Source organism: Scyliorhinus torazame, chromosome 13, assembly GCF_047496885.1.
Source record: "Scyliorhinus torazame isolate Kashiwa2021f chromosome 13, sScyTor2.1, whole genome shotgun sequence".
Lineage (NCBI taxonomy): Eukaryota > Metazoa > Chordata > Chondrichthyes > Carcharhiniformes > Scyliorhinidae > Scyliorhinus > Scyliorhinus torazame.
In genome coordinates, this window is record NC_092719.1 from 228,236,119 (window position 1) to 228,261,879 (window position 25,761).

Genomic DNA, 25,761 nt, shown 5'->3' on the forward strand with positions numbered 1-25,761 from the left:
GAGAGGGGGCGCAGAGAGAGAGGGGGCGCAGAGAGAGAGGGGGCGCAGAGAGAGAGGGGGCGCAGAGAGAGAGGGGGCGCAGAGAGAGAGGGGGCGCAGAGAGAGAGGGGGCGCAGAGAGAGAGGGGGCGCAGAGAGAGAGGGGGCGCAGAGAGAGAGGGGGCGCAGAGAGAGAGAGGGGGCGCAGAGAGAGAGAGGGGGCGCAGAGAGAGAGGGGGCGCAGAGAGAGAGGGGGCGCAGAGAGAGAGGGGGCGCAGAGAGAGAGGGGGCGCAGAGAGAGAGGGGGCGCAGAGAGAGAGGGGGGCGCAGAGAGAGAGGGGGCGCAGAGAGAGAGGGGGCGCAGAGAGAGAGGGGGCGCAGAGAGAGAGGGGGCGCAGAGAGAGAGGGGGCGCAGAGAGAGAGGGGGCGCAGAGAGAGAGAGGGGCGCAGAGAGAGAGGGGGCGCAGAGAGAGAGGGGGCGCAGAGAGAGAGGGGGCGCAGAGAGAGAGGGGGCGCAGAGAGAGAGGGGGCGCAGAGAGAGAGGGGGCGCAGAGAGAGAGGGGGCGCAGAGAGAGAGGGGGGCGCAGAGAGAGAGGGGGCGCAGAGCGAGAGGGGGCGCAGAGCGAGAGGGGGCGCAGAGCGAGAGGGGGCGCAGAGCGAGAGGGGGCGCAGAGCGAGAGGGGGCGCAGAGCGAGAGGGGGCGCAGAGCGAGAGGGGGCGCAGAGCGAGAGGGGGCGCAGAGCGAGAGGGGGCGCAGAGCGAGAGGGGGCGCAGAGCGAGAGGGGGCGCAGAGCGAGAGGGGGCGCAGAGCGAGAGGGGGCGCAGAGCGAGAGGGGGCGCAGAGCGAGAGGGGGCGCAGAGCGAGAGGGGGCGCAGAGCGAGAGGGGGCGCAGAGCGAGAGGGGGCGCAGAGCGAGAGGGGGCGCAGAGCGAGAGGGGGCGCAGAGCGAGAGGGGGCGCAGAGCGAGAGGGGGCGCAGAGCGAGAGGGGGCGCAGAGCGAGAGGGGGCGCAGAGCGAGAGGGGGCGCAGAGCGAGAGGGGGCGCAGAGCGAGAGGGGGCGCAGAGCGAGAGGGGGCGCAGAGCGAGAGGGGGCGCAGAGCGAGAGGGGGCGCAGAGAGAGAGGGGGCGCAGAGAGAGAGGGGGCGCAGAGAGAGAGGGGGCGCAGAGAGAGAGGGGGCGCAGAGAGAGAGGGGGCGCAGAGAGAGAGGGGGCGCAGAGAGAGAGGGGGCGCAGAGAGAGAGGGGGCGCAGAGAGAGAGGGGGCGCAGAGAGAGAGGGGGCGCAGAGAGAGAGGGGGCGCAGAGAGAGAGGGGGCGCAGAGAGAGAGGGGGCGCAGAGAGAGAGGGGGCGCAGAGAGAGAGGGGGCGCAGAGAGAGAGGGGGCGCAGAGAGAGAGGGGGCGCAGAGAGAGAGGGGGCGCAGAGAGGGGGCGCAGAGAGGGGGCGCAGAGAGAGAGGGGGCGCAGAGAGAGAGGGGGCGCAGAGAGAGAGGGGGCGCAGAGAGAGAGGGGGCGCAGAGAGAGAGGGGGCGCAGAGAGAGAGGGGGCGCAGAGAGAGAGGGGGCGCAGAGAGAGAGGGGGCGCAGAGAGAGAGGGGGCGCAGAGAGAGAGGGGGCGCAGAGAGAGAGGGGGCGCAGAGAGAGAGGGGGCGCAGAGAGAGAGGGGGCGCAGAGAGAGAGGGGGCGCAGAGAGAGAGGGGGCGCAGAGAGAGAGGGGGCGCAGAGAGAGAGGGGGCGCAGAGAGAGAGGGGGCGCAGAGAGAGAGGGGGCGCAGAGAGAGAGGGGGCGCAGAGAGAGAGGGGGCGCAGAGAGAGAGGGGGCGCAGAGAGAGAGGGGGCGCAGAGAGAGAGGGGGCGCAGAGAGAGAGGGGGCGCAGAGAGAGGGGGCGCAGAGAGAGAGGGGGCGCAGAGAGAGAGGGGGCGCAGAGAGAGAGGGGGCGCAGAGAGAGAGGGGGCGCAGAGAGAGAGGGGGCGCAGAGAGAGAGGGGGCGCAGAGAGAGAGGGGGCGCAGAGAGAGAGGGGGCGCAGAGAGAGAGGGGGCGCAGAGAGAGAGGGGGCGCAGAGAGAGAGGGGGCGCAGAGAGAGAGGGGGCGCAGAGAGAGAGGGGGCGCAGAGAGAGAGAGGGCGCAGAGAGAGAGGGGGCGCAGAGAGAGAGGGGGCGCAGAGAGAGAGGGGGCGCAGTTGAGCGGGGGAGGGAGGAGAGAGAGGGGAGGGAGGAGAGAGAGGGGGAGAGAGGAGAGAGAGGGGAGGGAGGAGAGATAGGGGGAGAGAGGAGAGAGAGGGGGAGGGAGGAGAGAGAGGGGGAGGGAGGAGAGATGGGGGGGGGGAAGAGAGACGGGGGGGGGGGGAAGAGAGACGGGGGGGGGGGGGAGGAGAGAGATGGGGAGTGAGGAGAGATGGGGGGAGGAGAGAGATGGGGGGGGAGGAGAGAGATGGGGAGGGGGGAGAGATGGGGAGGGGGAGGAAGAGAGAGATGGGGAGTGAGGAGAGACGGGGGGGAGGAGAGAGATGGGGGGGGAGGAGAGAGATGGGGAGGGGGGACGGAGAGGTGGAGGGAGAGGTGGAGGGGGGGAGGGAGAGGTGGAGGGGGGGAGAAAGAGGAGATGGGGGGGGGGGGAAGATGCAGGGCCTCCAAAAGCAAGGCGGGGGCTGAGGTGATGCAGGGAGGCAGAGGGTGAGGCAAAGGGAGAAGGAAGCACAGTGTACCTGGGTACATGAGTCTACGCACAAGAACCTACATGAGGATCCCAGAGCGAGGGCCAATGTGCTCGCCCCAGAGAGTGAGAGACAGAACATGTGTCACAAATAACCGTACAGGTCCCTGTGCTGTGGGGGAACCTCTGGAAAGAGGGGCGGGCTGATGGGCTCATACTTGACACAGTGAGACACTGACCTCCGGTGCAATGTAATCTGGGGTTCCACAGAAAGTGGTAGCTCGGTTTTCCCCAAACACATTCTCCTTGCACATTCCAAAGTCAGCGATTTTGATATGTCCATCCTTGTCCAACATCACATTGTCCAGCTTGAGATCCCTGCACCAAAAGATCAAAATTAGACTGACACCTTTTCCACTAGTAATCTGGAAACTAATTTTGCAGATTAAATCTCAACAGTTTATTATATAAAGTGAAAGATTATCCACTTTGCTAATTAAAATAGTAAACAAAATATTTTTTTAAGAAGCATTAAACTTAATTTTTGATGTTCAGACAGAATGTGTGATATCTGTACAGGGAACACAAAGTGAGCAAGGCAGGTCCAGCAGGAAACTTGCCGCACCCCTAGCCAAGCTGTTCCAGTACAGCTACAGCACTGGCATCTACCCGGCAATGTGGAAAATTGCCCAGGTGTGCCCTGTACACCAGAAACAGGACAAGTCCAACCCAGCCAATTACCACCCTATCAGTCTACTCTCCATCATTAGCAAAGTGATGGAACATAGAACATAACAGCGCAGTACAGGCCCTTCGGCCCTCGATGTTGCGCCGACCTGTGAAACCACTCTAAAGATAGAGGGAGTCATCAACAGTGTTATCAGGCAGCACTTACTCAGCAATAACCGGCTCACAGACGCTCAGTTTGTGTTCCGCCCAGGGTCACTCAGCTCCTGACCTCATTACAGCCTTGGTTCAAACATGGACAAAAGAGCTGAATGCCAGAGGTAAGGTGAGAGTGACTGCCCTCGACATCAAGGCAGCATTTGACCGAGTGTGGCATCAAGGAGCCCGAGCTAAACTGGAGTCAGTGGGAATCAGGGGGAAAACTCTCCGCTGGTTGGAGTCATACCCGGCACAAAGGAAGATGGTTTTGGTGGTTGGAGGTCAATCATCTCAGCTCCAGGACATCACTGCAGGAGTTCCTCAGGGTCGTGTCCTCGGCCCCAACCATCTTCAGCTGCTTCATCAATGACCTTCCCTCCAACACGAGGTCAGAAGTGGGGATGTTTGCGGATGACTGCACAATGTTCAGCACCATTCGTGACTCCTCAGATAATGAGGCAGTCCCTGTCCAAATGCAGCAAGACCTGGACAATATCCAGGCTCGGGCTGACAAGTAGCAAGTTACATTCGCGCCACACAAGTGCCAGGCAATGGCCATCTACAAGAGAGGATCTAACCACCGCCCCTTGACATTCAATGGCATCATCATCACTGAATCCCCCACAGTAAGAATTCTTACAACACCAGGTTAAAGCTGGTGAAGGAGCTGCGCTCCGAAAGCTAGTGATTCCAAACAAACCTGTTGGACTTTAACCTGGTGTTGTAAGACTTCTTACTGTGCCCACCCCAGTCCAATGCCGGCATCTCCACATTATGAAGCCCCCCAATCAACATCCTGGGGGTTACCATTGATTCAAAACTGAACTGGACTAGCCACATTAGTACTGTGGCTATAAGAGCAGGTCAGAGGCTAGGAATCCTGCAGCACTTCCCAAAGCCTGTCTACCACCTGCAATGCATAAGTCAGGAGTGTGATGGAATACTCTCCACTTGCCTGGATGAGTGCAGCTCCAACAACACCGCAAGAAACTCGGCACCATCCAGGAGAAGGCAGCCCTGCTTGATTGGGACCCTTTCCACAAACATTCACTCCCTCCACCACCGACACATAGTGGCAGCCGTGTGCACCAACTACAAGATGCACTTCAGTAACTCACCAAGGTTCCATCGGAAGTACCTTCCTAACCCACGATCACTACCATCTAGAAGGACAAGAGCAGCAGATACCTGGAAACCCCACCACCTGGAGGTTCCCCTTCAAGTCACTCACCACCCTGACTTGGAAATATATCGCTGTTCCTTCACTGTCGCTGGGTTAAAATCCTGGAACTCCCTCCCTAAGAGCACAGCGGGTGTACCTACACCTCAGGGACTGTAGCAGTTCAAGAAGGCAGCTCACCATCACCTTCTGAAGAGCAATTCGGGATGGGCAACATATGCTGGCTGAGAAAGGGAAGCTCATATCCCGTAAAAATTCATTAAAAAAAATATCAGTAAGACACTTTGGCCTTCATTGCCGAGGTATTGGAACACAAGAATAAAGAATCTGGGGCGTCATTCTCCGACCCCCCGCCGGGTCGGAGAATGGCCGTTGGCCGCCGTGAATCCAGCCCCCGCCGAAGTCTCCGGTACCGGAGATTGGGCGGGGGCGGGAATCGCGCCGCGCCGGTTGGCGGGACCCCCCGCTCAATTCTCCGTCCCGGATGGGCCCAAGTCCCGCCCAGAAATTGCCTGTCCCGCCGGCGTAAATCAAACCTGGTATTTACCGGTGGGACCAGGCGGCGTGGGTGGGCTCCGGGGTCCTGGGGGGGGGGGGGGGGGGCGGGGGCGTGGGGCGATCTAACCCCGGGGGGTGCCCCCACGGTGGCCTGGCCCGTGATCGGGGCCCACCGATCCGCGGGCGGGCCTGTGCCGTGGGGGCACTCTTTCCCTTCCGCCTCCGCTACGGCCTCCACCATGGCGGAGGCGGAAGAGACTCTCCCCACTGTGCATGCGCGGGAAACTGTCGGCGCCCACTGACGCTCCCGCGCATGCGCCGGGAAACTGTCAGCGGCCGCTGATGCTCCCGCGCATGCACCGCATTTCCGCGCCAGTTGGCGGGGCAACAAACGCCATTTCCGCCAGCTGGCGGGGCGGAAATCCCTCCGGCGTCGGCCTAGCCCCTCAATGTTGGGCCGGCGCGATGCCAGTCTGATTGGCGCCGTTTTTGGCACCAGTCGGCGGACATCCCGCTGTTGGTGGAGAATTTCGCCCCAGGCCTCAATTATCCAGGACTTTGGTGAAACTACACCTGGAGTGCTATGAGCAGTTTTGGTCCCATTATTTAAGAAAGGGTGAGCTTGCATTGCTGACAGTACAGCAATGATTCACTTGACTGATACCTGGGATGAGGTCTGTCCTCTGATGAAAGGTTAAGTAAATTGGCCCTAAACTGACTGAAGTTTAAAGAATGAGAGGACATGTCATTGAAAATGTCAAGGGGCTTTGTTTGGCCCCTTGTTCCGCACTGTAACCAATGTACCATTTGTCAATGTTCTCTGTTGATTATTCTTTTGTCTACTATGTACGTACTGTGTACGTTCCCTCGGCCGCAGAAAAATACTTTTCACTGTACTTCGGTACATGTGACAATAAATCAAATCAAATTGAAACTTACAAAATTACAGTAACTTCATTGCAGTGTTAATGTGAGCCTACTTGTGACACTAATAAAGATTATAATATGGGGAGCAGGCTGTAAAGTCTATTGGAGCTCGAAAAGTCAACCATAAACAGACTTGAGGCTGTGGATACCTCCTGCTCTGATCATAGAATTTACAGTGCAGAAGGAGGCCATTCAGCCCATCGAGTCTGCACCAGCTCTTGGAAAGAGCACCCCACTTAAGAACATCGAACATCACAGCGCAGTACAGGCCCTTCGGCCCTCGATGTCGCGCCGACCTGTGAAACCACTCTAAAGCCCATCTACACTATTCCCTTATCGTCCATATGTCTATCCAATGACCATTTGAATGCCCTTAGTGTTGGCAAGTGCACTACTGTTGCAGGCAGGGCATTCCACGCCCTTACTACTCTCTGAGTAAAGAACCTATCTCTGACATCTGTCCTATATCTATCTCCCCTCAATTTGAAGCTATGTACCCTCGTGCTAGACATCACCATCCGAGGAAAAAGGCTCTCACTGTCCACCCTATCCAATACTCTGATCATCTTGTATGCCTCAATTAAGTCTCCTCTTAAGCTTCTTCTCTCTAACGAAAACAGCCTCAAGTCCCTCAGCCTTTCCTCATAAGATCTTCCCTCCATACCAGGTAACATTCTGGTAAATCTCCTCTGCACCCTTTACAATGCTTCCACATCCTTCCTATAATGCGGCGACCAGAATTGCACGCAATACTCCAAATGCGGCCGCACCAGAGTTTTGTACAGCTGCAACATGACCTCATGGCTCCGAAACTCAATCCCTCTACCAATAAAAGCTAACACACCGTACGCCTTCTTAACAACCCTCTCAACCTGGGTGGCAACTTTCAGGGATCTATGTACATGGACACCGAGGTTTCTCTGCTCATCCACACTGCCAAGAATCTTACCATTAGGCCAGTACTCTATCTTCCTGTTATTCCTTCCAAAATGAATCACTCTCACTTTTCTGCATTAAACTCCATTTGCCACCTCTCAGCCCAGCGCTGCAGCTTATCTATGTCCCTCTGCAACTTGTAACATCCTTCCGCACTGTCCACAACACCACCGACTTTAGTGTCATCTGCAAATTTACTCACCCATCCTTCTACGCCCTCCTCCAGGTCATTTATAAAAATGACAAACAGCAGTGGCCAAAAAAACAGATCCTTGTGGTACACCACTAGTAACTGGACTCCAGTCTGAACATTTCCCATCAACTACCACCCTTTGTCTTCTTCCAGCTATCCAATTTCTGATCCAAACTGCTAAATCACCCTGAATCCCATGCCTCCGTATTTTCTGCAGTAGCCTACCGTGGGGAACCTTATCAAACGCTTTACTGAAATCCATACACACCACATCAACTGCTTTACCCTCATCCACCTGTTTGGTCACCTTCTCAAAGAACTCAATAAGCTTTGTGAGGCACGACCTACCCTTCACAAAACCGTGTTGACTATCTCTAACCAAATTATTCCTTTCCAGATGATTATACATCCTATCTCTTATAAACCTTTCCAAGACTTTGCCCACAACAGAAGTAAGGCTCACTGGTCTATAGTTACCGGGGTTGTCTCTACTCCCCTTCTTGAACAAGGGGACAACATTTGCTATCCTCCAGTCTTCTGACACTATTCCTGTAGACAAAGATGACTTAAAGATCAAAGCCAAAGGCTCAGCAATCTCCTCCCTAGGTTCCCAGAGAATCCTAGGATAAATCCCATCCGGCCCAGGGGACTTATTTATTTTCACACTTTCCAGAATTGCTAACACCTCCTCCTTATGAACCTCAAGCCCTTCTAGTCTTGTAGTCTGAATTTCAGTATTCTCCTCGACAACATTGTCTTTTTCCTGTGTGAATACGGACGAAAAATATTCATTTAGCACCTCTCCTATCTCCTCGCACTCCACGCACAACTTCCCATTACTGTCTTTGACTGGCCCTACTTTTACCCTAGTCATTCTTTTATTCCTGACATATCTATAGAAAGCTTTATGGTTATCCTTGATCCTACCTGCCAAAGATTTCTCATGTGCCCTCCTGGCTCTTCTTAGCTCTCTCTTTAAGTACTTCCTAGCTAACTTGTAACTCTCGAGCGCCCTAACTGAACCTTCATGTCTCATCTTTACATAAGCCTCCTTCTTCCTCTTGACAATTGTTTCGACTGCTTTAGTAAACCATGGCTCCCTCGCTCGACCACTTCCTCCCTGCCTGACAGGTACATACTTATCAAGGACACACAGTAGCTGTTCCTTGAACAAGTTCCACATTTCCATTGTGCCCATCCCCTGCAGTTTTCCTCTCCATCCGATGCATCCTAAGTCTTGCCTCATCGCATCATAATTGCCTTTCCCCCGGATATAACTCTTGCCCTGCAGTATATACCTATCCCTTTCCATCACTAAAGTAAACGTAATCGAATTGTGGTCACTATCACCAAAGTGCTCACATACCTCCAAATCTAACACCTGTCCTGGTTCATTACCCAGTACCAAATCCAATGTGGCCTCGCCTCTCGTTGGCCTATCTACATACTGTGTCAGGAAACCCTCCTGCACACATTGGACAAAAACGGACCCATCTAAAGTACTCGAACTATAGCGTTTCCAGTCAATATTTGGAAGGTTAAAGTCCCCCATAACAACTACCCTGTTGCTTTTGCTCCTATCCAGAATCATTTTTGCAATCCTTTCCTCTACATCACTGAGACTTTTCGGAGGACTATAGAAAACCCTTAACAGGGTGGCCTCTTCTTTCCTGTTTCTAACCTCAGCCCAAACTATCTCAGTAGATGAGTCCTCATCAAACGTCCTTTCTGCCACCGTAAGCTCACGTCTCCATCCTATCCCCATAACCCAGCAACCCCACCGAACCTTTTTGGGCATTAAGGGCAATTTATCCTAACCTGCACATCTTTGGACTGTGGGAGGAAACCGGAGTAAACCCACACAGACACGGGGAGAACGTGCAGACTCTGCACAGACAGTGACCCAAGCCGGGAATCGAAGCTGGGACCCTGGAGCTGTGAAGCAACTGTGCTAACCACTGTGCTACCGTGCTGTCCTGCACAGATATGCATTTATATAGTGCCTTTAACATAACAAAACAAAAGGCACATCTCAGGAGCATTCTAAAGCAAATTTTAACACTAAGTCAGATACGGAAATATTCAGAGTGATGACAAAAAGATTAGCATGGGCAAGATTTTAGGGAGCGTATTAAAGAAGGAAAAGACGATACAGAGACAGACTAGCTAGTGAGGGGATTGCAGAGTTTTTGCCCACACTAACCCCAGGCGGGAATCACGATGGCCGCTGACGCATGTCGGAGGGCAAAAAACGGGATTCCCCTTGGATGCAAACCCATTGCAGCTCTCCCGGCCCACCGTCTGTGTAAAAAACCTGCCTCGCACATCTCCTCTAAACTTTGCCCTACAGACCTTAAACCTGTTCCCCCTGGTGACTGATCCCTCCACCCTGGGAAAGAGTGCCTGCCCAACCACTCTATCCATACCCCTCATAATCCTGTAGACCTCTAATATTGGCGTTATAATATTTTGACATTTATGTTGGTAACATAACATACAGACCATAATCTGGACAAATTTAAAAATCAAAATGCAAGATTGTTCAGGTGGAGTTTATTGTCACAACCATTTAAAACATTCGACATGTGGCAGGATGAGAAAATGTTGAAGCTTTATCACAACTGTGAAGTGTGAGAAGACTGGAATGTTGGAAGGTGGAAAGGAAAGACTGAAATGGATGACACTTATGTTTACATGTTTAAAATGTAAATGTATGTATCGTATAGAGTATGAAATGTATTTAATCATGAGAAATGTTTAGGATTAAAAGGCTTTGGAAAAATGAAGCCATCTGTTTACATTGCTGGTTCATTTTGTTTGAGGGGGGAGGTGTGACAAATGCAGGATTTTAGATATATTGTATAATAAACATTTGGCAATTTAAGGGTTAAAAGTCTGGGTTAGAGTGTGTTTGACTACAGAAGTCATGTTTTAAAAGAATTTTGTTATGCAAGACCAGAAAGCTTTTAATAGACAGAGGTGAAATTGAGCTGAGTAAAAGCCTGGACAAATGCGCTGTTGCTGGACCGGGGGGGGGGGGGGGGGGGGGGTCCCTGGGAGGTGTTTTCAGCTTAGGGAGGTAATGTCATTGCAGGGTGGAGCTATGGTATTCAGACATTTTGTGAAAGCTTTTTGAGTTGTGCTGTGGATCTGGTTACCCTTATGACCACAAGTAAAGTCTTCTGCTCTCTTGGTAGGATAGTTAAATAGGATTAATAGTATTTAAAGCAGTGCACATTTGTCTGTGGATAAGGAAGAAGCTGAAACAAGCCAGTAGGTACAGCTTTCTGAAGACATCCAGCCAGAGTCTGCAGGGTAAAAGCAAATTACTGCGAAATGCTGGAATCTGAAACCAAAGAGAAAATGCTGGAAAATCTCAGTAGGGAGAGAAAAGAACTGATTTTGAGAGTCCAGGTGACGCTATGTCAAAGCAGACAACGGGTCATCTGGACTCAAAACGTTAGCTCTTTTCTCTCCCGACAGATGCTGCCATACCTGCTGAGATTTTCCAGCACTTTCTCTTTGGTTTCAGAGTCTGCAGGGGTTCTAACAGGAGTCATATCTGTTCTGGAAAGCCACTGTGTCATTGGGATAACGTAAGAACATAAGAACTAGGAGCAGGAGTAGGCCACCTGGCCCCTCGAGCCTGCTCCACCATTCAATGAGATCATGGCTGATCTTTTGTGGACTCAGCTCCACTTTCCTGCCGGAACACCATAACCCTTAATCCCGTTATTCTTCCAAAAACTATCTACCTTTATCTTAAAAACATTTAATGAAGGAGCCTCTACTGCTTCACTGGGCAAGGAATTCCATAGATTCACAACCCTTTGGGCGAAGAAGTTCCTCCTAAACTCAGTCCTAAATCTACTTCCCCTTATTTTGAGGCTATGCCCCCCTAGTTCTGCTTTCACCCGCCAGTGGAAACAACCTGCCCGTATCTATCCCATCTATTCCCTTCATAATTTTACATGTTTCTGTAAGATCCCCCCTCATCCTTCTAAATTCCAACGAGTACAGTCCCAGTCTACGCAACCTCTCCTCGTAATCTAACCCCTTCAGCTCTGGGATTAACCTAGTGAATCTCCTCTGCACACCCTCCAGTGCCAGTACGTCCTTTCTCAAGTAAGGAGACCAAAACTGAACACAAGACTCCAAGTGTGGCCTCACTAACACCTTATACAATTGCAGCAGAACCTCCCTAGTCTTAAACTCCATCCCTCTAGCAATGAAGGACAAAATTCCATTTGCCTTCTTAATCACCTGTTGCACCTGTAAACCAACCTTTTGCGACTCATGCACTAGCACACCCAGGTCTCTCTGCACAGCAGCATGCTTTAATATTTTATCATTTAAATAATAATCCCTTTTGCTGTTATTCCTACCAAAATGGATAACCTCACATTTGTCAACATTGTATTCCATCTGCCAGACCCTAGCCCATTCACTTAGCCTATCCAAATCCCTCTGCAGACTTCCAGTATCCTCTGCACTTTTTGCTTTACCACTTATCTTAGTGTCGTCTGCAAACTTGGACACATTGCCCTTGGTCCCCAACTCCAAATCATCGATGTAAATTGTGAACAGTTGTGGGCCCAACACTGATCTCTGAGGGACACCACGAGCTACTGATTGCCAACCAGAGAAACACCCATTAATCCCCACTCTTTGCTTTCTATTAATTAACCAATCCTCTATCCATGCTACTACTTTCCCCTTAATGCCATGCATCTTTATCTTATGCAACAACCTTTTGTGTGGCACCTTGTCAAAGGCTTTCTGGGAATCCAGATATACCACATCCATTGGCTCCCCGTTATCAACCGCACTGTTAATGTCCTCAAAAAATTCCACTAAATTAGTTAGGCACGACCTGCCCTTTATGAACCCATGCTGCGTCTGCCCAATGGGACAATTTCCATCCAGATGCCTCGCTATTTCTTCCTTGATGATAGATTCCAGCATCTTCCCTACTACCGAAGTTAAGCTCACTGCCCTATAATTACCCGCTTTCTGCCTACCTCCTTTTTTAAACAGTGGTGTCACGTTTGCTAATTTCCAATCCGCCGGGACCACCCCAGAGTCTAGTGAATTTTGGTAAATTATCACTAGTGCATTTGAAATTTCCCTAGCCATCTCTTTTAGCACTCTGGGATGCATTCCATCAGGTCCAGGAGACTTGTCTACCTTTAGCCCCATTAGCTTGCCCATCACTACCTCCTTGGTGATAACAATCCTCTCAAGGTCCTCACCTGCCATAGCCTCATTTCCATCAGTCACTGGCATGTTATTTGTGTCTTCCACTGTGAAGACCGACCCAAAAACCAGTTCCTCAGCCATTTCCTCATCTCCCATTATTAAATCTCCCTTTTCATCCTCTAAAGGACCAATATTTACCTTAGCCACTCTTTTTTGTTTTATGTCTTTGTAGAAACTTTTACGATCTGTTTTTATATTCTGAGCAAGTTTACTCTCATAATCTACCTTACTCTTCTTTATAGCTTTTTTAGTAGCTTTCTGTTGCCCCCTAAATTTTTCACAGTCCTCTAGTCTCCCACTGATCTTTGCTATTTTGTATGTTTTTTCCTTCAATTTGATACTCTCCCTTATTTCCTAAGATATCCACGGTCGATTTTCCCTCTTTTTACTGTCCTTCCTTTTTGTTGGTATAAACCTTTGCTGAGCACTGTGAAAAATCACTTGGAAGGTTCTCCACTGTTCCTCAACTGTTTCACTATAAAGTCTTTGCTCCCAGTCTACCTTAGCTAGTTCTACTCTCGTCCCATTGTAATCTCCTCTGTTTAAGCACAAAACACTAGTGCTTGATTTTATCTTCTCACTCTCCATCTGTATTTTAAATTCCACCATATTGTGATCGCTCCTTCCGAGAGGGTCCCTAACTATGAGATTCTGAATCAATCCTGTCTCATTACACAGGACCAGATCTAGGACCGCTTGTTCCCTCGTAGGTTCCATTACATACTGTTCTAGGAAACTATCGCGGATACATTCTATAAACTCCTCCTCAAGGCTGCCTTGACCGACCTGGTTAAACCAATCAACATGTAGATTAAAATCCCCCATGATAACCGCTGTACCATTTCTACATGCATCTGTTATTTCTTTGTTTATTGCCTGCCCCACCATAATGTTACTATTTGGTAGCCTATAGATTACTCCAATCAGTGACCTTTTCGCCTTACTATTCCTGATTTCCACCCAAATGGATTCAACCTTACCCTCCATAGCACCGATGTCATCCCTTACTATTGTCCGGATGTCATCCTTAAATAACAGAGCTACACCACCTCCCTTACCATCCACTCTGTCCTTCCGAAAAGTTTGATATCCTCGGATATTTAACTCCCAGTCGTGACCATCCTTTAACCATGTTTCAGTAATGGCCACTAAATCATAGTCATTCACGATGATTTTCGCCATCAACTCATTTACCTTATTCCGAATACTATGAGCATTCGGGTAAAGTACACTTATGTTGGCTTTTTTTACCTCTGTTCTGAATCTTAACACCTCGATCAGTAACCTCTCATAAGTTATATTTCCTCTTAACCTTTCTCCTAATTTTGCTTGTCGTTGAACCCATATCGTCATGTAACAACCTGCCGCGTCGCTTACCATTAATGTTTTCACTTCCCGTTTTATTTCTTTTAGTATTCCTGGTCCTATTCACTGAGCCCCCCTCAGTCACTGTACCTTGTACTGTCGCCCTTTTTGATTTTTGACTATGGCTTCTCTGCCTTACACTTTCCCCCTTACTGCCTTTTATTTCTGTCCCTGTTTTACTACCTTCCAACTTCCTGCATCGGTTCCCATCCCCCTGCCACATTAGTTTAAACTCTCCCCAACAGCTCTAGCAAACACCCCCCCCAGGACATCCGTTCCAGTCCTGCCCAGGTGCAGACCGTCCGGTTTGTACTGGTCCCACCTCCCCCAGAACAGGTACCAATGTCCCAGGAATTTGAATCCCTCCCTCTTGCACCATCTCTCGAGCCACGCATTCATCCTCTCTATCCTGACATTCCTTCTCTCACTAGCCCGTGGCACTGGTAGCAATCCTGAGATTACTACCTTTGAGGTCCTACTTTTTAGTTTAACTCCTAGCTCCCTAAATTCAGCTTGTAGGACCTCGTCCCGTTTTTTTACCTATATGACTGACACTTAACTGCCAACCAGTTATGTGAGTGGGTGGGGCAGCCCTTGTTAACCCACACTGCACAATACTAGCTTAATTTAAATTAATTTAAACTCCTGAAATTTAAAAGGAGCTGCCTTACTGATTTAATTCAATTCCCACCTAGATTCAAATTCCCAAACTCACTCTTAGCTGTGTCTCACTCCTGGCTGTGTCTTCTCTGGCTCACTGGGAGAACTCACTGGGAGTGAGTTTACAAGTTGCTCTTTTTAAACTGTCCTGAATTGACTCCCCTCCCCCACCTGCTTTTAGATCAAGGTAGATTTAAGTGACTGACACTTAACTGCCAACCAGTTATGAGAGTGGGTGGGGCAGCCCTTGTTAACCCACACTGCACAATACTAGCTTAATTTAAATTAATTTAAACACCTGAAATTTAAAAGGAGCTGCCCCACCCATGTGGGATGGATTCAGAGCTGTATGTTTTTTTGTTGTTTAATTGGGAATCGAGATAGTTGCATTATTTAAGGGGTAATTGGAAGCTATTTTCGGGTGTGATGTTAAAGAGTTTAATATTCTGTAAAAAAATAAGGTGATTTGCGGCAGCACGATGGTGCAGTGGTTAGCACTGCTGCCTCAAGACACTGAGGTCCCAGGTTCGATCCCGGCTCTGGGTCACTGTCCGTGTGGAGTTTGCACATTCTCCTCGTGTTTGCGTGGGTTTCGCCCTCACAACCCAAAGATGTGCAGGGTAGGTGGATTGGCCACGCTAAATTGCCTCTTAATTGGAAAAAATTAATTGGGCACTCTAAATTTTTTTTTTTTTTTTTTAAGGTGGTTTTAAAATACCAAATCCAATTTCTTTGTGCAATCGCTCATGGAGAAAAGTGTTCTTCCCGCACAGTCTTACAAAATAATCCAAAATATTGGAGTTTCGGTCCTGTATCGTAGCCACAGTTGGGGTCTGGTCTGGGATCGTAATACCCTTGGTGGAGGGATCAATGACCAGGGGGCAGAGATTTAAGGTGAGGGGCAGGCGGTTTAGAGGGGATGTGAGGAAAAACCTTTTCACCCAGAGGGGAGTGAGAGTCTCGAACTCGCTGCCTGAAAGGGAGGTGGAGGCAGAAACCCTCATTAAGAAAAAATTTAGAGTACCCAATTATTATTATTTTTTTCCAATTAAGGGGCAATTTAGCATAGCCAATCCACCTAACCAGCATATCTTTGGGTTGTGGGGATGAAACCCACGCAGACACGGGGGGAATGTGCAAACTCCACACAGACAGTGACCCACGGACAGGGCCGGGATTCAAACCCGGGTCCTCAGCGCCGCAGTCCCAGTGCTAACCACTGCGCTGCATGCCGCCCTGGCAGAGACCCTCATGACATTTAAGTATTTAGATGTGCATTTGCAATCCCAGGGCAGACAAGGCTATGGGCCAAATCCTGGAAAGTGAGATTGGGATAGTCAGGTGGTTGTTTTTGACCAGCGCAGACACGATGGGCCTTTTCTGTGCTGTAGGCTTGTCTGACTCCTTTCTTCTCTCAGCCTGTGCATTAAACAACTTCTCATCCTTGCTGACATCAACCCCCATCCTCAGCTCATGTTTTGTCTCCTCTATAAATTCACTCCCTCTTATCCTCCCTAAATCTCCCTCAGTGTAAATCTCCAAACCTATAAACACAACCACCTCCTTAACCTTGTGATCTCGCATGGACTCATTAATCTCATTGCGTTGAATTACAGATAAAGCCAACTTTGATCACTTCCTTGTATCACTCTCCACCCATATTCCAATTCCACCTTCAAACCATCTTTCTCTGTATCCACCCTTTGAAAACAAGTCAGTCACAATTCACCCAAATCTCACCTGTCCACGACCCTCCTTTCACGACATTTCTGCGGATGCTGATCTCAATCGCACCCTCTGCTCCCACTTGTCATGTCCTCATTAAGACCATTACATTCTCATCTTAGTTGTTACGTCTTATACGACCCTCAATTCCACTACCTTAAATCCAAGGGACACAGGCTTGAAAGTTTATGGCAGGCGTGTGTTTAGTCCTCTACCGGCAGGTCTGGCTGGAGCACAATACACTAACGGATCATGTTTGTTGGAATTTAACACGGTTTATTATTCCAGAATCATTCTGGAAAGCCAAGATAAACACTGCCCCGCTTCCATTTTAAATTGCCACTTTAAACCCCTTACTCCTGTCTTCTCTCTCTCTCTCTCATCTTCAACAATAAGCCAAGGAGCTCATGAACATCTTGGTCATTAAGATCGAGACAATTCAATCAGCTACATGTTTTGTGTATCTCCCTTCCATTATCCCACTTGTGCAAAATTCTCCAAAGAACACCTGCCCTGACCCTTAACTCATATTCTTCTCCAGATTGTATGCTATATTCCCTGAAATCCTTTCCATGTTGTCCAGAGGACCCATATCAAACTTAGAATCATAGAAAAGTTACAGCACAGAGGGAGATCATTTGGGCCTTCTTGTCTATGCCAGCCCGAGGACACCCAGGTGTCCTTTCCCCACCTTCCTGCACCCAGCCCACAGCCCTGTAGTTTACAGCACTTAAGGTGCAGATCCAGGTTCGGCTTAAAAGAGTTTAGGGTCTCTGCCTCCACCACCAACTCGGGCATAAAACGTTCTTCCTCATGTCCCCTCGACACTTTTTTGCCATTTATCTTTAATCTATGTCCCTGGTTCTAGAATTCTCCACCAAGGGAAACAATTTTATCCTTTCCACTTTATCTATTTCCCTCATAATTTGGTACACCTCATTTATTTTTTAATATAAATTTAGAGTACCCAATTCATTTTTCCAACTAAGGGGCAATTTAGCGTGGCCAATCCACCTACCCTGTGGGGGTGAAACCTACGCAGACACGAGGAGAATGTGCAAACTCCACACGGACAGTGACCCAGGGCCAGGATCGAACCTGGGACCTCGGCGCCGTGAAGTAGCAATGCTAACCACTGCACCACTGTGCTGCCCTATGTACACGTCAATTAAGTGACCCTTCATCCTTCTTTGTTCCAAGGTAAATAACCCCAACCTATCCAATCTCTCCTCGTAGCTACACTTTTCTAGCCCTGGCAACATTCTTGTAAACCTCCTCTGCACCCTCTCCATAGCAATAACGTCCTTCCTGTAATGTGGTGACCAGAACTGCACACAATACTCCAGTTGTGGCCTCACCAGTGTTTTATACAATTCCACTATCATATCCTTACTTTTATAAACCAGGAAGAAGTCTCACAATCTCTACAAATCTAAGTGACCAGGTATGGGGTGCCCTGGAACTTGCTGAACGATCCTAGCACTCACCGGTAAATGATCCCCCTCGAGTGCAAGAACTGCAGTCCGCAGATTATCTCTGCTCCATAAAACCTGTAGGATCAGAAACAAATCATTCTGTTATATAGTCAATTCCATTGAACCATTTACACAACAGTTTCAGCAGGCCCAACTCACCATTTACACAACAGGTTCAGTTGGCCCAACTCACCATTTACACAGCAGGTTCAGTGTGTCCAACTCACCATTTACACAACAGGTTCAGTGGGCCCAACTCACTATTTACACACAAGTTCAGTGGGCCCAACTCACCATTTACACAACAGGTTCAGTGGGCCCAACTCACCATTTACAGAACAGGTTCAGTGGGCCCAACTCATCATTTACACATCTAGTGATCATCAAACTTGTCTCTATTCTCATTCTCTCATCTTTGAGTAAAATGATTGAGAGGTCAAATTCCAGACAATTGGAGAGCCACCCCAAGGTGTGGTTGTGGCCAGCAGGAGGGTCAGCCGGAGGGGTGGAGCAGTTCGAGGGCTGCCACTGGGGGCCGCCTAACTGTGGGACAATGTGTTGGGGTTGAAAGTTGGGTGGAATGACTGCCTATCACAGCTGCAGGATATTTTGCCTGAGCCTGACATCTCTGCACACTTACCGCAGTGAGTCCAATCGACACGATGCACAGCAGAAACTCACTAAAGAGTTAATTTGAAAGCATCTCCCTCTCCTGCAACCACCTCCTCCTCTTTGGGAAATCAGGAAATGTGGCTTTGCCAGTGACAATCATAGAAAGAGAGAATTATAGATGTTGTGACACAGAAACTCTCTTGACATTCCACACCCAAGGACTGAGAGTGAAGAATTCAAACCCCACCCACACAGAGCAGCAACATCGACCTGTGGTGTCATGTGAGAGTACCTTTAAGAAATGGGTGTTTAAGAAATGTACCTTGTAGCCAGTTAAAATGGCTAACTCCCGATTTAGAATGGTGAACGGCAAAGGCTGATGGGAAAGTCAGCCAACAGGACACAAACAAGCAGCTGCAGGTTGAGTGTGTATTTACCTCTGGAAAGGCCAGACAAGATCGATACCGGCAACCATCAGCAAAACAAAACACCAGCCATCTGCATATTAATGAGCAATCCCCGGGAACAATGAGCAACATTTAGACACACAAAGCCAAACCAGACTCTTTGGCGCCAGCAGAAGCCTACACAATGGGAGGTGAACGACCACCTCAGGACCGACCATCGATCAGGGAACCGCTCCAGCATTGGAGAAAATCGAACCAAGTGATTGGGACAAAGTCCAATCACTTGGAACCAGGCAGAGGGAGAAATCTCAAAGGTAATAGAAAGCTTATTAGAGCAGGGCGTACTTAGATCAGTAGCCTCCACTAATAATGCCCCGATTTGGCCAGTGAGAAAGCCCGATGGATCATGGCGACTGACCATCGATTACCGGGAACTCAACAAAGTCACCCCCGCAGCAGCCCCCACAGTAGCAACAAGTCCCGAGACCATGCTCAAGCAGGGACTCAATTCCCGATTCTTTACGGTTTTGGACGTCAGTAATGGATTCTGGTCCATTTACATCTAAGCTACTTTTGCGATTAACAGGCCAATACATAACTTGGAATTGGCCTGTTATTGGGCAGTCTGAGTCTCAAGCAGCTTGTCAATTGACGCCTACATCGGCTCCAGCAGCTCTGCCTTCAGTCCGTGAAGCAGCACTGGAGAAACTCCTGCTGCTCCTGTAACCACTGCGCCCACACTGTCTGCTCTCCACACGCCGCCATCTTGGTCTTCCTCCCTCGCACCTTTCTCTGTTCCAATTCCACTTTTTTCACTGCTCCACTCCTGGTGCAATCCATAAAGTGCCGGGGGAATATTGCTGTCCCCTTCCCACACTGGGAATCGTCGAAAAAGTACCGTTGGGGGCCCTAAAAAGAGCCCAAAAGTCTGTTTCTAGCGGGAGCTGCCGAACGTGCGACTTGGCTCCGCATAGCCGCAACCGGAAGTCCGATGACTGTAAATTTGACATACCTCAAATTAAATTGGAAAATGAGGATGTTCTTACAAATTGGGATAAATTGTTGAGTTATCTTCCAGGGGAAAAACAAACTGACCTGAAATAGTTATTGATATCACATGGGCAAATTTGTGGAGATAAATTGGGAAGTACTAAAACGGCTATACATGATGTAGACGTGGGAAATGCTGTTCCAATCAAACAACATCCATATAGACTTAACTCTTTAAAATTGGCACAGGTTAACAAAGAGATTGAGAGTATGCTTAAAAATGGCATAATTGAAGTGGGTTGCAGCCAATGGAGCTCACCCACAGTGATGGTACCAAAACCAGATGGTACCCAACGGTTGTGTGTGGACTATAGAAAGGTGAATGCAGTTACAAGAACGGACTCTTATCCTATCCCACGTTTGGAGGATTGCATTGAGAAAGTGGGACAGTCCGCTTTTATTTCCAAATTGGATTTACTTAAAGGTAACCTTTATTCGAAAGGGCGAAGGAGATTTCAGCTTTTTTTTTTTTAAATTAAAATGTTTTTATTCTCCATTCTCACATTTTCCTTCAAAATTTACACCCCACCCACAGGCAGTAAATGGTAACAAATACAAAATCAATCCCCTTAACAATAACAATGGTCCCATCCTCCCATCACCCCAAACAACGACCCACCCGTCAATATATGCATCCAATAAAACAAACCCTCCCACGGTGGAAACAAAAAACAAAGGAGAAAAAGAAAAAGGAGTCCGGGACCGCCCATGGTCACCCTTAGAGTCCACTCTCCTCCCCCCCCCCCCCCCCCCACCTACACTCAACGCCATCCAACCTCTGAAAGAGTACCGTACATGATACCCAAGAGTTGTAAACACCCCACCCCCCCCTCTCCAACTCCTCCCGTCCACTGCCTCCTGTAAAACTCCTCCCCCCAACCTCAGTTCCTTCCCCCCAACTTTCCACCCCGGCTAGACCACTCGGACCCTGTTCTGCCAGGCTCCGATGGTCGCAGCCCCTCCCCTCACCTCACTTCCGTTCACTGGCCGGCTTAAACCGGCCAGCGTGGAGGCCCCCGCCCGGGTCCCTTTCCCCCTTGCCCGGCCCTAGGAAAGCCCAGAAATCCCCTTTTAGCACACAAACCCCGCATATCCACCACAACCCCAAAGAGCCCTCATTTCGAGTGAAAGTCCCATCACTTCCCTTGTCCAAATATATACAACATTGGCTCCTTTAGCCCATACACCCGCACGCAGTGAAACAAAAATGAAGAAAATACAGTCACGAGGTTACATCGGCACATGGCCATTTCTCAATTTCTCAGTTCTGCCACAGTCCTTCTGCCGCCGCAAACTCCTTCGCTGCGTCCGCCGTTCCAAAATAAAGGTCCCTGAGCTTGTAAGTCACCCTCAGCTTCGCTGGATATACAATGCCGCACTGCACCTTGCTAATGTACAGTGCCCTCTTCACCCGGTTGAAGGCAGCCTGCCTCCTCGCCAGCTCCACCGTAAAGTCCTGGTATACACGTATACCAGCCCCAGCCCACTGCACCGCCCGCTTCTGCTTGGCCCAGCACAGGACCTTCTCCTTCGCACTGTACCTCCAGAAGCACAGAGTCACTACCCTTGGCGGCTCACTCGCCTTTGGTACAGGTCTCCACGACCTGTGAGCCCGATCCAGCTCATATCGGGAGGGATCCTCCCCCTCCAATAGTTTCACCAGCATCGCGGCAAAATACTCAGTCGGCCTCGGTCCTTCAACTCCTTCGGGCAGCCCTACAATCCTCAGATTCTGTCGCCTGGATCTGTTTTCCAGGTCTTCCATTTTTCCTCGCAGATCCTTGTTAATCTCCATCACCTTCGGCATCTCCTTCCCCATCGAGGCAAGTTGATCACCGTTCTGCAATAACGTCTCTTCCACTAACGTCTCTTCCACTTCCTTCAGCGCCTCCCCTTGCTCTCGCACCGCCGCCATCACCGGGGAAATCGCCTCCTCCACTAACACACTCAAAACCTCCCTCATCTCCTTCCTCATTGTCTCCATGTATTTTGTAAACTGCTTTTCGAATTCCGCAGCCATCACCTTAGTTATTTCTTCAGCCGTAAGCAATGCGGCCTCCCCGTTGCTCCAGCCTCCATTTTCCTTCATGACCCCGCGGTGACCTTTCCACTCTCCGACGGACCTTCGGCTGTTTTTTTGTACGGCCGTTTTTTTGCTCAACTTTGACATTTTTCTTTACTGTGCCTTCTCCCTGCTTTTGCCGCCTCCGTGGACCCTGGGACCGGGCTTAAAGCCCCGAAAATGCCAATCCCGAACAGGAGCCCTCCATTGTGCGGCCGCCTCCCGCCCGCCGTCACCGGAAGAGATTTCAGCTTTTGTGACTCCAGGTGGTATATACCAATTCAAAGTTATGCCATTTGGTATGAAAAACGCACCAGCCATATTTCAACGGTTAACTAGCAACGTCGTTTCAGGATTACCCAATTGTGCGGTATACATCGACAATCTGGTAATTTTCAGACAGACGTGGACAGAACATTTGAAACATCTGATGGAGTTATTCGATCGATTTCAGGAGGCTGGTTTGGTGATAAACCTAGCCAAAAGTGAATTTGGAAAAGCCCAAGTCACTTTCCTTGAGGAGTTTCCGATACCCTCAAGACGAAGGGAAATAATGCAATTTCTTGGCATGAGTGGATTTGATCGAACATTTGTGCAAAGGTTTTGTAGCGTGGTCGCTCCACTGACGGACTTGCTGAAGAAACGTCGAAAATTTCAATGGACAGCAGAATTTCAACAGGCATTTGAAAGACTGAAAGCTGTGATAACCAATGCTCCTGTGTTGCAGAATTACAAGGGACTCTGTGATCAGGTTGAACTAAATTATCTGACTTTAAAGAGAAATGCCGCGGCGTAGAGAAATGGACGGATTGTTCAAAGAGACTGTCAATCAGGAAGGATTTCAGTTGGAGGAAGAAGAACGGAAAAATAATGAACTATATTGTTGTACCTGTTTGTGTGTTGTTTTTTTGAAATGATAAATTATATTTACTGTGTGCATTTCGTAAAGGATAGTGCAAAGGTGAAAAATGAAACCATCTTGAAGTTGATGGTCTATTTTATTTTCTTGGGGGGAGGCGTCATGTGAGAGTACCTTTAAGAAATGGGTGTTTAAGAAATGGAGCTGCTCATGTTACTGGAGTGGTGTCAGAGTGTTGGTGGAGCTGAGCTCTACTTCTGCTTTTTAGTTTCAGTTTGAGAAAAAGCTTGGGTGTGTGTGTTTTTCAGTGAGCTGCATCTGGAGTTAAAACAAAGGGCTGTACTGTTGATCTCTGCCATCCAAAGACTATCTATGGATCATTTGGTGAATTCAGAATTATAAATGATTTCAGTATTGAATGTAAACCCTGATGTGCTTCTGTTTAGAGGTTTGGATGTTAAAGTCTGTTGGACGCTAAAAGAACAGCATACAGATTACTTAGTGTTGTATTCTTTGGGGGTGTATTTGAATTGATGGTTGCTAAGAGATTCACTGCTTGTTTTAAAAAGGTTAACTTGAGTTCACAGAATAAACATTGTTTTGTTTTAAAAAATACTCGTCCATTTCTGCTGTACCACACCTGTAGAGTGGGCCGTGTGCTCCCCATACCACAATCTATTAAAAGTTGTGGGTCAGGTGAATTCCATGATACACTTTGGGGTTGTCTAAACCCTGACCCATAGCAGTTGATCTTCACTAATCTGACGGGGATGTCACAGCAAGGGGCTCAAGAACAACACATGGAGACGCACAGCCCTGGACCAACTGTTATTATGGGAATGCATTCCTAAGGCATCTTCCACCACCTCAATGTCCCAATGCACTTTACATGCAATAGTTGTAGATCCTGTTCGAATGTGGAAAGTGCAGTAGACAATTTGCACACAGCGAGCTTCAACAAACAGCAATGTGATTCTGACCAGATAGGGGTGCAGGGGGCCAGGGTGCAGGGGGCCAGGGTGCAGGGGGCCAGGGTGCAGGGGGCCAGGGTGCAGGGGGCCAGGGTGCAGGGGGCCAGGGTGCAGAGGGCCAGGGTGCAGAGGGCCAGGGTGCAGAGGGCCAGGGTGCAGAGGGCCAGGGTGCAGAGGGCCAGGGTGCAGAGGGCCAGGGTGCAGAGGGCCAGGGTGCAGAGGGCCAGGGTCTCTGGCTTCGCTCGGTGCCAGTGAACCTCCTATAGGGAGGGGATTGACTTACATCGCTCGGTACAGATCGAAACGTCCTTTTTCCTGAATATGGAACATCAAGTCACCACCATTCAAATATTCCATGACAAAGAACAGATGCTCCTGTCCATGAAAAAAACAAAACACCAACTTTCAGATCCCTAATTCATGGATGTAATTTAACTGTTTAATTGAAATGTATTATCAATCCAACAAATAGAATAACCCTGTTGACATGGTGATGTCGTAGTAATCCCACAGGGTGTAGTAGTAATCCCACAGGGTGTAGTAGTAATCCCACAGGGTCTAGTAGTAATCCCACAGGGTGTAGTAGTAATCCCACAGGGTGTAGTAGTAATCCCACAGGGTGTAGTAGTAATCCCACAGGACTAGCCTAATGCTCAAGGGACATGGGTTCAAATCACAAATATAAAGCTGGTCCAAATATTGATGACCAATGAAACTATCATTGATTATTCTAAAAACCCATCTGATCACGAACACCCAGGAAATCTCCGTCCTTTCCCAGTCTGGCCTACATGTGACTCCAGACCCACAGCAATGTGGATGACTCTGCACGGCCCCCTCTGAAATGGTTGAGCGAGACACTCCGTTCAAGGGCAATTAGGGAAGGGCAGCAAATGCTGACCCAGCCAGTCACATATCCCATGAAATAACTTTTAAAAACGTCCACCGTGACCCTCCCTGATCCAGTATCCCTGACACCAGCACATATTCTAAATCCAGCAGAAGTCATTCAGCTCATCAGGGCCAGATTGGGAGACAGGGAATGGTTGGTCGGAGTTCTAATCCTAACAGACAACTTGGCACAACTGGTCTGGTCCAGTGTGGATTGTGATTTGTTCTTTGGTTATAATTCACCTTCGACCTGTTTTACACAAGTTACCATCAGCACAGGAGATAGCAATGCAGCCTCTCCACAAGAGCTGCGACAGGAACCTCTTTTGCCAAATCCGAACCCTCGAATCTTCTTCGCATCACGACATGTGACAAGTTGCCCCATTTCATTGCCTCATCTCATTAAGGATTCTCTTGGTTTACGATGATTTGATACCTTGGTTTGGAAGGTTGAGTAGAGGTGGGTGAGGAATGGATTGTCCCAGGCCAGAGCCAGAACCCGCTTTTCCACCATCGTACATTCCACATCATCATCCATTAAAACCACATCCTTCTTCAGCGCTTTCACTGCAAAGAACTCGCCCTTTCCCTTCAACTCTGCCAGTAACACCTGCCATCAAAACAAATACCGGGTAAATTAGTAAATACACAGACACTGGGCGAGATGCTCTGTTTGGGGGACTATGGGGAGGAATTCTCCATCGTCGGGATTCTACCTCCCGCCTGCAATGCACCCCCGCCTGTGGGTGGCGACAGTGGGAAATCCCATTGGCAAGCAGTGGGATTGGAGGATCCCGCTACCAGTGATGGCACGCTGCTGAGAAACGTACAGCTGGGAGGCAGACCATTCACCCCTATGTTCTTCCACTGGAGCTGAATTACATGTGATCTGCGGCCAAATCAGGAAGTGGTTCACACTTGCGAGGGATTCCCACTATCGGGCCATCATTTTCAGCGGGCAGCCCGATAGCGAGGTCCAGTGGCTGCCAGCACAAATCAGCCTCCCAGCTCAACACTTCAAAATCACTCAAGCACGAAGGGGGGGTGATTGGAAAGCACTTAACTCACTTTGAAGTGGTTGATGTTTATAAAGATCATGGTTAGAGCACTTCAGAGTTACTCAACTGTGAAGGAAGATGAATAAAGCAAGGCTGACAGCGGTGTGTGTGTACATGCTGTC

General features: G+C 49.3%; 1 protein-coding gene across 2 annotated transcripts in view; it reads right to left on the minus strand.

The window, feature by feature from the left end:
- The window catches only part of LOC140388659 (protein kinase C delta type-like), a 147,323-nt gene that overhangs the window by 13,453 nt on the left and 108,109 nt on the right, over nucleotides 1-25,761 (minus strand). Inside the window, exons 12-15 of one of the 2 annotated variants that reach the window (XM_072473148.1) lie at nucleotides 25,018-25,191; nucleotides 23,974-24,065; nucleotides 17,742-17,804; nucleotides 2,862-3,004 (exon numbers count right to left, since the gene is read on the minus strand). In XM_072473148.1, coding sequence (XP_072329249.1) covers nucleotides 2,862-3,004; nucleotides 17,742-17,804; nucleotides 23,974-24,065; nucleotides 25,018-25,191 — 472 coding nt within the window. Of the gene's footprint in view, nucleotides 1-2,808; nucleotides 3,005-17,741; nucleotides 17,805-23,973; nucleotides 24,066-25,017; nucleotides 25,192-25,761 lie in introns of those variants that run through there. The other variant, XM_072473147.1, reaches the window with a different exon arrangement.